The sequence below is a fragment of the Neodiprion virginianus genome, chromosome 2 (genome assembly GCF_021901495.1).
Source record: "Neodiprion virginianus isolate iyNeoVirg1 chromosome 2, iyNeoVirg1.1, whole genome shotgun sequence".
NCBI lineage: Eukaryota > Metazoa > Arthropoda > Insecta > Hymenoptera > Diprionidae > Neodiprion > Neodiprion virginianus.
In genome coordinates this window covers 3,162,278-3,173,253 of record NC_060878.1, presented here as the reverse complement: position 1 = coordinate 3,173,253, position 10,976 = coordinate 3,162,278, and the positions used below count along the sequence as shown (strand labels likewise).

General features: G+C 33.9%; 2 protein-coding genes across 3 annotated transcripts; one reads left to right on the top strand and one right to left on the bottom strand.

Moving 5' to 3' along the window:
- Positions 1 to 48: 48 nt before the first annotated feature.
- LOC124297528 (mitochondrial carrier homolog 2-like) lies at positions 49 to 4,002 on the top strand. Its single transcript, XM_046748668.1, has 7 exons — positions 49 to 356; positions 459 to 543; positions 699 to 870; positions 964 to 1,095; positions 1,266 to 1,452; positions 1,546 to 1,613; positions 1,735 to 4,002. The coding sequence occupies exons 1-7, from the start codon at positions 255 to 257 to the stop codon at positions 1,916 to 1,918; spliced, it is 930 nt and encodes a 309-aa protein (XP_046604624.1). The 5' UTR covers positions 49 to 254; the 3' UTR covers positions 1,919 to 4,002.
- Positions 4,003 to 4,617: 615 nt separating this feature from the next.
- On the bottom strand, positions 4,618 to 10,912 carry LOC124297522 (USP6 N-terminal-like protein). Of its 2 annotated transcripts, XM_046748654.1 has the most exons (9): positions 10,738 to 10,912; positions 10,133 to 10,374; positions 9,730 to 10,053; positions 9,467 to 9,654; positions 9,212 to 9,372; positions 8,798 to 9,118; positions 8,489 to 8,630; positions 5,512 to 5,615; positions 5,238 to 5,444 (listed from the first exon to the last, which is right to left on the bottom strand). In XM_046748654.1, the coding sequence occupies exons 2-9, from the start codon at positions 10,285 to 10,287 to the stop codon at positions 5,373 to 5,375; spliced, it is 1,467 nt and encodes a 488-aa protein (XP_046604610.1). In that variant the 5' UTR covers positions 10,288 to 10,374; positions 10,738 to 10,912; the 3' UTR covers positions 5,238 to 5,372. The 2 variants fall into 2 exon arrangements, with proteins under 2 accessions (XP_046604609.1, XP_046604610.1); XM_046748653.1 differs by having other exon boundaries at positions 4,618 to 5,615.
- Positions 10,913 to 10,976: the final 64 nt, after the last annotated feature.

The following is a 10,976-nucleotide window of genomic DNA, read 5'->3' as shown; positions in this document are numbered from 1 at the left end:
TCAGATCCACTATTACGGGTGTAAAATAAAATTCAGTATCTCTCTTGCACTTGATATGACCTCGCTGAATTTATCTCCTTCTAACGATTTATATCCAGAGATGCGGGCGAGACTCTTGCCAGCTTCAAAGCATCGTCGCGCCCTCTACCGAATTTCTAGATACAATTTAATTTTCTGATAAGACCAGACGGACACGGTTAAAAACCGGACGGAAGATACGGAATTGGGGAAACGGAGTAGATAATACAAATAAGATGTCTAATTTCAAAGAGGAGACGATATGGTCAAATATAGCATTACGAATATTAGTAAACACCGCATCGCACCCTTTAGAATATGCCAAAGTTTTGATACAGGTACGCCGACAATTACGGGGGTTGAATTGATTTCCTTTACAGGTTAACGCTGTTTTTCATACTCTACAAATCATCCTGCAAACAAATTAACCCTTATTGCAGATTGGCTACGAACCTATTCCACCTCGACCAACGATCACTGTTTTTGGCAAACCAGCGCTAGCACTGCCCAACATTTTCCAGTATGGTGTGTATCGCTGCAAATTATGATAACACACGTTTTGTTTATTTTATTATTTATACCATTCCAAATTACATCAACCTAAGCCACTGATAACTTTTACAATCAATAATATCGGTCACCTACAGTTCGTCCCTAATTTAATTATTGTACCTTTGCAGTTAAGTACATCAAGACTGTTGATGGTTATGCTGGTTGTTATCGCGGACTCGTTCCCAAGCTCTGTGCAAATGCCATCAGTGCCCTTGCATTTCAGAAGACTTCTGAGAATATAACATTCGCTAACGAACCTGATAAGCAGATAGATGAAGATGATTTATCAGACAGTGAGAGGTACCGCTATATTTCAGAATATGTCATATTAAATCAGATCCTTGATACTTCTATGTATCTATTTTTTTCTGACGAGGTAATTGTTTTTCATAGGCGAATTAGGCGCATCAACGAACTTCTTCGAGACTTAGCCAGTAGAATAGCTGCCATTGTCGTTAGTCATCCCTTCGACGTAATTACACTCAGAATGATGGCACAGTTTGTTGGAGGTGAAACTAAGTATAAGTAAGTTCTAAGAGGATCAGCAACAAGCCTGAAAAACATAATCACAAAGCATTTTTACTACCAACGATAGTTCGTCGGCAATTCAGAATATTCGGTCATGTTTCCAACAAATACAACGACAAATTCATACGATGTTTTGTACATTTGGTGATCATTGAATTATTTTACAGTGGACTGGTGAGGTCTATAATTCAGATCTACAGACAGAACGGAATATCTGGCTACTTTGCTGGCTTGGTGCCGCGTCTAATTGGAAATATTGCATCGCTAATACTGGCTAGCACGGCTACCTACGCTATTAACAAGTACATTATTCAGGATAGAGAAATGCGAAGCTACACTGCAGCAAGCATGACGGTATATGTACCACCTTCTTCTTGATGAAAATAACTTAAAATCATCACAGTAGTGCACTTTAAATAAAATTTATATTTTCATGTTGCTCCGCAGTTTGTTGCAAGTGCCATAACGTACCCATTCTTGGTTGTTTCCCACTGTATGGCCGTAAATGATTGTGGGTAAGTAGGGATGATTTACATCGCATACCTATAGTATTACTGCTAATTAAATATAATCTTAGCCGTTTACAACAGTAAATACGGATTCGTTCAGTTTCATAACTACTTTTGTTATGATCAGATTGGCGGCTGGTTACCCACCGCAAATGCCGCTCTATGGAAGCTGGATACATTGTTGGGCTCACCTAGCTGCAAATAACCAGCTAAAACGTGGTAATAGCGTTTTATGGCGCTATTATACTGGACCATTTATAATTATAAATGGCACTGCGGTATATGTAAATAAGGATAATTTTCACTCATAAAATGTGCAGTGATAGATGTACTGGATATTGAAATGTCAGTAACATATTTTAAGAAAAATTATTCAGAACTGCCTGACATTGACTTGAAATTATTGTATAGTGAGGAATTTTGTGTATGTTATGCTGTAATGTTCATATATTTATTAGACAAATATATTAGGTATCTCTTTAAATCAACGATAACCATTTTATACAGTTGTTTTTGCCAGTTCTACAGTGTTAGGTCAAACCTGTATAAAATAGGAGCATTTCAAGTAAAGAGAGTCTATTAAAAATCTGTAGAAACTTAAACAAAATTTTTTGATACACAAAAGGAACAGTCTTAATAGAGATTTCTTAATTTTCGCGGCTCTTACTGATTGACCAATTTGTTTAAACGAGGGGCAGGAGGAAATCGAAGGGATTTAAACTGAACAATTTCTTTTATTAAAAAAGCTTATCCTACTACTTTATTCAACATTTCTTCACTTAAACAAAATAATAATTTGAATGATACATTTTCTCGAGCAAAATATTTGTGTGTATATGTAATACAAATTTTGCATATTCTTTTCCTTCAATTTTATATTATTTTTTGTTAAATTTTCTTCTTCCAAGTGTCGAACAAAATTAGCGACAAGTCAATAATTAATTATATACTTTTTAAAGCATTCGGAAACATTAAATTCTTCTTTATACATAATGTATAACATATTTTTCTTCCTAGTTTAACGAGTAATTAATTGTAAGTAATAATTTATCGCCATACTCAAAAGCATTTTATTATAGGTATCTGGTTATATCTATATTCTATATACTAAACATTTATAAAAATTGGTTAATCTTTATTGCCTAAGCTTTTCAAAGTACAATATACAGTGGTTTGATAAGATTCACGTGGGTTAAATTTCTGTATGAAAATAATGAATTCGGAGATCAGAAAATGCGTAAAAAATACTAGAAGTTGTATAAAAACTAAATCATGATCTAGTCGGAACGTTAATTAATGAAATTTCCCTACTGGTCGAGCCACGATTTCTTCTACGTTTATCTGTAAAAATATATAGCGACGAATATTGAGCAATGATTCTAAGATATGAACATACTAAAAAAGTACATACGTGAATCGATGAAAGACAATTTTTAATCAGGCAAAATAAAACGAAAAATCTTTTTTTTTACGATGTTTATGTAACTTTAAAATCAGATCTGACAATATCTTGCGGTTGTAACAACACAGTATTGATGCCAATATCGAATATATCGTGGAATATTGTTGTAATATGCAAGAATTGTGTGTTCATATGCATACATTACATATGTACATAAATGCATGAATTATCCGTACATATAATTGATGTCGATGAATTAACATCAAAAGCTGAAATTTTAGGCCAAAAAAATTTCATGTACCTACCATGTTGTCTGTGAAACAGAATATTCTAGTAGCAGCGAAAAGCATTACCTGGCTAAATACTTGACAAACGTAAAAACTGTGTGTTCTCAGTACGTCCATCTATTTTTAAAGACTCTATTAGAATGCTACCTTTTTTATTGTCTATTCAGAGCTTTCGATATGATAATTTGTTGACATCTTTGAATCCTAGGTGTCGGATATTTTTGGTTTTTGTGTTTTTTTTTATTCTGTACAGTGTTAATATCCGCAACATAATACATTTACGTTTAAAGTTTATAATCTTTCATGACAATCAGGAATAGAGCTCAATTGTACCGTCAAGGAAAAGAGTATACGACGGTATCGGGGTAGAAAAGAAACGATGAATATTCGCCGAGATACATGTACAAGAATTATCAACTACACTCCAGTATTGTATCTATATTAAATATGAGCTAGTACATGTGCAATTTTTGCAGTAAAACACGAGACTAATTTCTTAGTTTATTAACCGTGTCGACATAAAGATAGAGTCTTATACATTGATCTATTTATTGCTATTGCTATCAGAGAAGGATGAATTTATATTTCATAATATCTAACACATATTCAAATCGAATATCGAGTAATAATCAGCTGTTAATGGGTTTCACATAGTGACGAATCGGAACTGGTACAAAAAAAAAAGGAAACGAAACATACATACATATATATATATATATATATATATGTATATGTATATATGTACCTATTATTTACACGTATCTTTTGCTAACAAAATATCATAAGTTTATTCAATCGAAGAAGCGTAAAAAAGGCGCTTCAAACGGAAGTTAAAGTATTTCTGAGTAGTATCTACTTTTACCGTAGAGTAAGTATATTTGAACATTTTTTTATTTTCATTTCTTAAATAGTAGATATATGATTAATCTTTGAATTTATATCAGTATTACGATATTAATGCTTGCTGGCTTGGAAAATATTTTTTGACTTATTTTTTTACTCTGTTTTTTATATTAGCTTGTAACGGATAAAAAAAGAGTTAGAAGTAAATAAACCTACGTGTCTGTTTGCACAGATTCGTCTGTAACAGATTGAGTTGAAAGTATGCTTCTGCGCCAGACGATAACTACTGGAACTTTGAAGAAAAAACGCAAAACTAAATGATAAGTAAACCAGACAAGTATAAAAATAAAATATTAATTTGTAGAATCTATTACATCTTATCTAATTTCAGATCTAGTTCCCGTTTCATTACTCAGTGGCAAGAATGAACTTTAAATTGTTGGAAAACCATCTCTGTGGGGTACATTTTTCTAAAGTGGAGATTCTAAAATGCACTTTAAATGTATGCGATATAGTTAGTATTATTTAACATCATTCATATTGAATTTAAATTTTTTCTCTGCATTCTTTAATACATTTGATTCTTATTGCAATTTGATCGTATCAATTAACTTGCATTCACGTTTTGATCTGACTCTGACTGTCTCAATATAGTACACTGTAATTTCCATCCACACAGAATCATTGCGACGATTAGAACAGATTGTTAAATTTCAATATGCAGGCATAATATAATTCAAGGTAATTATTCACGCCGATTAGTCAATTTTATCCTGACTAAACTTTGGAACGTTGCAGTATAATGTTGTCACGATTCTTTCTCATGTAGCTATAAAATAATAATACTATAATAATATTTATTCAACAGTATTTCGCGATCGTCTATGTTACAATATATCCAATATCTTTTTCGTATTTCTAGTCTTTTTTTTTCCTTCCTTTTTGCTTTAATTTTCAATAATTTTAATATTCCAACGACACTATGTTCAATGTTATATACCATATATTATAGAACACTTAATATTAAGAACAAAGTTGGACAATTACGTTACTTCAAGTCCAGCTCAAGTTCTGGACTTTCCAAAGTAAAGGGTTTCAGATTTTCAACTATAGGCGTTTGATCAGGATCAACACGTATACGAATTTTATTAGTTTCTAACGATCGAGGCAGCGTACGAGGAAGATCATCTTTGTACGAAGCTGGGGATGGATGTGTATACGGTACATAGATTCTTACAACGTCAGGACTTGGCTGATGAGGAGTTGCTCTCGGTGTAGGTAAGCCTCCGCTCCCCGAGCTACCATCTGAAACGTTGCTCTGAGTATCGAGGCTATTATCTAGGGCTTGGGAGCGAGTTGCCGAACTGAATACCGATAGATCCGCCGTCGATGTAACGGAAGTATCAGCTAACGAACGGCGCGATCCATTGGGTGAGCCTCCGTCATCCATGCTTGGGTCAAACGAAAACTTGCTTCCTGTAGAAAGGGACAATTCACCCATATTCAAATTAATGACCAAAAAAACATTTGTCAGCTTATCTTTGCTTTTTCTATCGTATTACACAAAGTTAATTGATCAAAGGCCATAACTTTATTGTTCAAGTCCATCAATTCAAGGAGGAATTTCAAGAGATCAGATATCATAATTATGCAGACATCAGATTTCTATGCTGAGCGTGTAAATCTGTTGTGCCAGGAGTGGAAATTAACCGATGGAGAAGGTTCTCGTGCGACAAATGATTATCCAATAATAGTGGAGGGATATGCGAATTGGGTAAAGTCATGCACCGTCCCTTGAATCTTCTTTTACTCTTCAATTTTACATCTGCTATCAAATGCATTAAATAGTTTAGTCCAAAGTGATAAGAATCGATATGAGCAAAGTAATATCAGCGTTGATTTGGTGCTGTGCTTTAGTGATAAAATAAACTGAGAGAAGGTAAACGTTTATATATTTACATGTTGAGAAGTAGTTTTTTGCCAAAAATCAATATCTACGTTCGTTGCAGAATGGTTCTAACACAATTAGTGTTGAAGAAATAAAAGAATATACGATAGTCAGAGTTTAAAAGAAAGAAGAAAATATAATTTTAAGTACCAAGTGATGATGGGAGACTTAATGAGCGATATTTCGACGTTTTAACAGTAACTAAACGAAAGTATTCCTGCAAGGAGCACAACAAGAAAATAACACTGAGGTGAAAATGATAATGTAGGAAATTTGTGCAACTTAATAGGACATGCAAGGAAATTAAAACAGAAATTCTATTAAAGTGGATATTTCTTTGTTTATTATTATTGTTAACAATTAGATATTTATTACGAACTGAGTATAAATTACATAATAATGAAATAAAAGTAAACTGTAGGCTAATTCGGATATTAGGTAATTATAAAATCAAGTTCTAACGCAGCCATAAATGATGAGTATTTTACCAAAATTATTAACGTCTTTTAATTGTTTGTTTGCAAGAGAAATTTTAGAAAATAATGCGCATGCAAATATGCGTAGTATTCATGTTTACAATACGATGGAAGGTCTCGCTTTGAAAGACATATCTAACACTGAATAACGGATATCCACGCCTTAAATCTTCATACAAGTATTTATTCTTTGATTTGTTTTTTTTATGGCTATGTAGAATTGGTATGACTTTGAACACTGGAAAAAAAATTGATGTATACAGCCTTCCCATTTGTGGATTTTAATTGGAGGCATAGCAGGAACCACATAAAATATGAATCAGGATTATTTTGTACCATTGGAAAAAAAAAAACGACAACTAAAAACACACAAGAAAAAAACATTATACTACCTATGCATATTATTACGTAAAAGAGTATTTTCAAGTTGTGTTTATTCAATACTACAGTCTGATTTGTCATTGCTTTTTCGAATATTTACACGTTACATAATAGTTTTGAGGAACGTTACGACAAAAATACCATGGCTTGCTAATTTTCATCACATCACCAATCAGACCCCCTCCCATTACATGTACAGTTCATAAAGAAAATAATTCGACACAATAATAATAGCCTACATATCTTCACTGCAGGAAAGTTTAGGTGTCTACAGGTGTTTAAGATTGCAAAAAGTGATCAAGTACATACTGACGAAGGAACGCACTTTGAAGTTACGATATTATGAAGCTGTTTTTTCTGCATGAAAATGTGTTGACCCATGCTAAGCTACAGTTTGATGTTACTTGAAAAATTATTCAGGTTTTTAAATATCTTCCAAATTGGACGATTGTACTTGTAACGTCTTTTTGTGACTATATTGGAAATATATGTATCAAATGTATGAAGTTTATCAAAGTTACAATCCATATATCGTGTTGATATATATATATATACTTATCTGTAAGTATGATAATACTGCGAGGATGGATTATTGATGAGTATGATATTTAAACCTTGACCTACGAGTTTGAGTGAAGATAGTTTCACAAAAGAAAAATGTTCAAGACTCGATGATTCGATTATATTAGTATGATAATTAGTAATCTGCCAACTAGAGGGCGATTAATTGAACAAAATGACATAATTTTTTTAGAGATGTTACTAAAATTGCTTCCAACATTAGGTCAAGTGACGATTTTACGTGATCATAAGAATAACGGAAACAGTGATAAGCTGGTTTGGATGTTCATATTCATCTAAAACTTATGATTATAATTGAAGTTACGAACTAGTAATTCTAATATAACAATGTTAAACATATATCGACTAGACAGTAAGCAAATCATATAGTTTGCCCATATCCACGTCATATTAATGATTAGAATAGCAAAAGAATTGGCTAAGAAAAAGTTTTTAGAAAAAAAATTTTAATATTATATTTCATGGCAAGAGGAAGCACGTTTGCGTGTTAAGAGATTTCAGCCCCGTAACATAGTAATGTGATTCATCACTTACTGAATACAATTATCTCTTAATTTACCTTTTTTACTACATATTCAATACGCATGAGTGTTACAGATACAGTATAAAGGAATTGTTATAGTAGTTTGTTAGTCAACAGAAAATTAAGTAATATGTTGAGTCACCAAGTTGGCAAGACGTGTAAAAAATAGGATAAGCCGTATCCTGGAATTTCTAATTAATAAAATTTAGATTCAATATTTCGAGCAACTTTATAGATAGTACGTGTTTATTCTTTGTAAGAGACTTTTCTACTGTATGAACGTGTGGTTTCTATAATCTTGTATTATAAATGACCATTTCCTCATCTGAATCTAGATCATCGTCAGTCTCGTCTTCTCCGCTGGTACTACCACGCGTTGAGTAAATTATACTGGGATTGGTACTACTGTATATCACACTTTCACTGTCTGTAAACTCACCCCCAAGGCCACCGCAACCAGCAGGGTCAACCGGGGTTGAATTTTCTCTGGTTCCCTCTGAACTTGCAACGTCCCTACGCTGTGCCACAGACTCCCGCATGACATGTTGAGCTTCGCTAAACTCTTCACTCCTTCTCCCTACCTGGAAACGCAATCATCATTTAAGAATTTCAGTTACTGATAACATTCAACGTTACTGATAGGTATTAAAATTTTTTCTTCTCAATGATAAATATATTGACAGATTTTTTATATAAATAATTTATGTACAGTAAAGTAAAATGGCAGATGTCCTTGTCCAAATCTCACCTTGCTGGAAAAGGAGGGTTCTTTGAATATGCCAAATGGATGCCTTGGTAGTTCATGTGGCAGAGGTGGACCGGGGTAATCTAGTTTAGCTCGTTTTAGTTCCTCCATGTTGCGTTCCATAGCGTTGATTACTGTGTCATCATCAAAACCAAAGTTTTTTTCCAATTTCATCTGAAGGTAGCCACAAAATTCATCAAGACTTTCCATGGGCATCAGGTAACGTTTGTGAAGTTTCATTACTGAGTAGGCCATTGGTGGCAAAATACGGTCACCATCCAGTAAAAATACATCCCATATTCGAAGACCAAGACTGACCGGAGTCTGAACAAAAAAAAAATACAACATTAGTTTCTTCTCCAAAAGAAAGTTTCAAATCAGAACACGTTCCTTGTTATTGTGTAAATAAAGTCTTACCCTTTCTTGAAAAATAACAAAGAACCATTTCAGAGCATACAGTATAGAATCGCAGCCGCATTTATCAAGCTTGCGCTTAAGCTTCGGTAAAAATTTAGACATAATCTTATCGTGGTGTTCAATAAACCGATTTAGCTTCGGAAACCCATCGACGTAAAATCCTGCAATGAATAATACAAGATAATCATTGTTAAAGAACTCGGTTTGTGATGTTGCAACAGTATAGCACGAATGGAATAAACTAGTATCTCTTACCATGCATGCTGTACTTTTTGTCTGCAAGAAGTACAGATAGCCCCCAAAAAGCATCTTCCTCATTCATGTACAACAGCAGAAGGCCTGCCAATACAGACATACCCTGGCAGTAACCGACCTCCATGTTATACATGCTGTAAGCGGCTAAGACGTAGAACATGGATCTTTGTGTAATGCTATATCTTTCCCTAAAAAAATATTTCGAAAGAATAAATAATTATGCTATCCCGTTTTTTAATAATTGACTTACTGAATTTTTTTACCTGTAATTGATATGGTCTCTGTACTGTCTAGCGACGTCAGCATCAATTTGTCTTATTTCTGTGGACCACTGGCGAGCGAGCTGGAGCATCTCGTCATATTTTCCGGCATGCTGCTGCTTCAGATTTTGAACACCAAGAAGTTTAATCCATACTTGACCTCTGAGACTATTTGGAATGCCCTTGTATATCCTACGGCGTAATTTTTCGACAGTTGCGGGACTTTCCCATTGGCGTAGCATTTTTATCCATTTTTTTATCCTTTCCATTTCAACGTGCCGTAATTTAACTTCGTTCGGATCCACTTTCTGTGGTAACCGCTTGTCGCTGTAATAACAATACATGGATTAATGAATGTTCTGTTCACAGGTGGTAAAAGAAGGATGAAGATAAGACTGATATTTACTGTATGAATCCATATCTATCCGTTGTGTGATAAACTTCAAAGCCCGGATCTTCCCAAGGGTCAATTTGAGCTCCGCTTTCTCTACCTCGGTCATAGCAGCTGAAAATTCTATCCCGCTCTGCAGCTGACCGCTTCAATAATTCTTCCTCATTCATCCCACGTTAGAGTTGCGTTAAAAACTCTCACAAACATGCCGCCCTTGGTAATTATGTGCCGTGTCTCTTCGTACATTAAATATTGATCTGGAAGTAAGTTATAATCATACAGATGCAAATGTAAATTTGCGACATTAGTTCATCATCAGATTATTTTAACTAACAGGGAGATAATTGAGCAAGGCAAGCTTGGTGTCAACCTTAATCGCTGTCAAAATGATATTCATGTAATACTGAACAAAAAAAAATACCGTACGTAATGGGATTAAATATGCGACTTAGGGTCAAGATTGTTTTCAATGAAGTTGTTCACAATAAGCAGACGGAATAGTTGTACGGTTACAAAAATGATTTTTTGGCAATTTGACATATTGACAGAAAGTAAAAGGGTTATATACAATCTGTGTAAATATAGCAATTTTATTTTGTCGATACAAGTGTGCGACTTACCATACAATAAGTAAAATTAGCTGAATACTATCAACATAATTATAACCAGCTACGACCTCTTAATTCTGATATTCATAATATTTTCGAAATATTTTCCTCTCCACAATCCCTCTTATTTTATAAAACCATCATCGACATTATTTCCTGCTGAACAGCAATTTCCTCGCCGCCCCCAATAATGTTCCTAAACCAACAAAATTAGGTACTCCGCATTTTAAACGGAATGATGCGTTCGAAAA

Excerpts from the sequence above, each read along its gene's own strand:
- LOC124297528 (XM_046748668.1), top strand. The coding sequence starts at position 255 with ATGTCTAATTTCAAAGAGGAGACGATATGGTCAAATATAGCATTACGA. Across the intron at positions 871-963 it reads GATTTATCAGACAGTGAGAG|GCGAATTAGGCGCATCAACG; the intron begins GTACCGCTATAT and ends TGTTTTTCATAG. Across the intron at positions 1,614-1,734 it reads ATGGCCGTAAATGATTGTGG|ATTGGCGGCTGGTTACCCAC; the intron begins GTAAGTAGGGAT and ends TGTTATGATCAG.
- LOC124297522 (XM_046748653.1), bottom strand. The coding sequence starts at position 10,287 with ATGAATGAGGAAGAATTATTGAAGCGGTCAGCTGCAGAGCGGGATAGA. Across the intron at positions 10,054-10,132 it reads GATAGATATGGATTCATACA|CGACAAGCGGTTACCACAGA; the intron begins GTAAATATCAGT and ends TTGTTATTACAG. Across the intron at positions 5,616-8,488 it reads TGGTTGCGGTGGCCTTGGGG|GAAGCAAGTTTTCGTTTGAC; the intron begins GTGAGTTTACAG and ends CCCTTTCTACAG.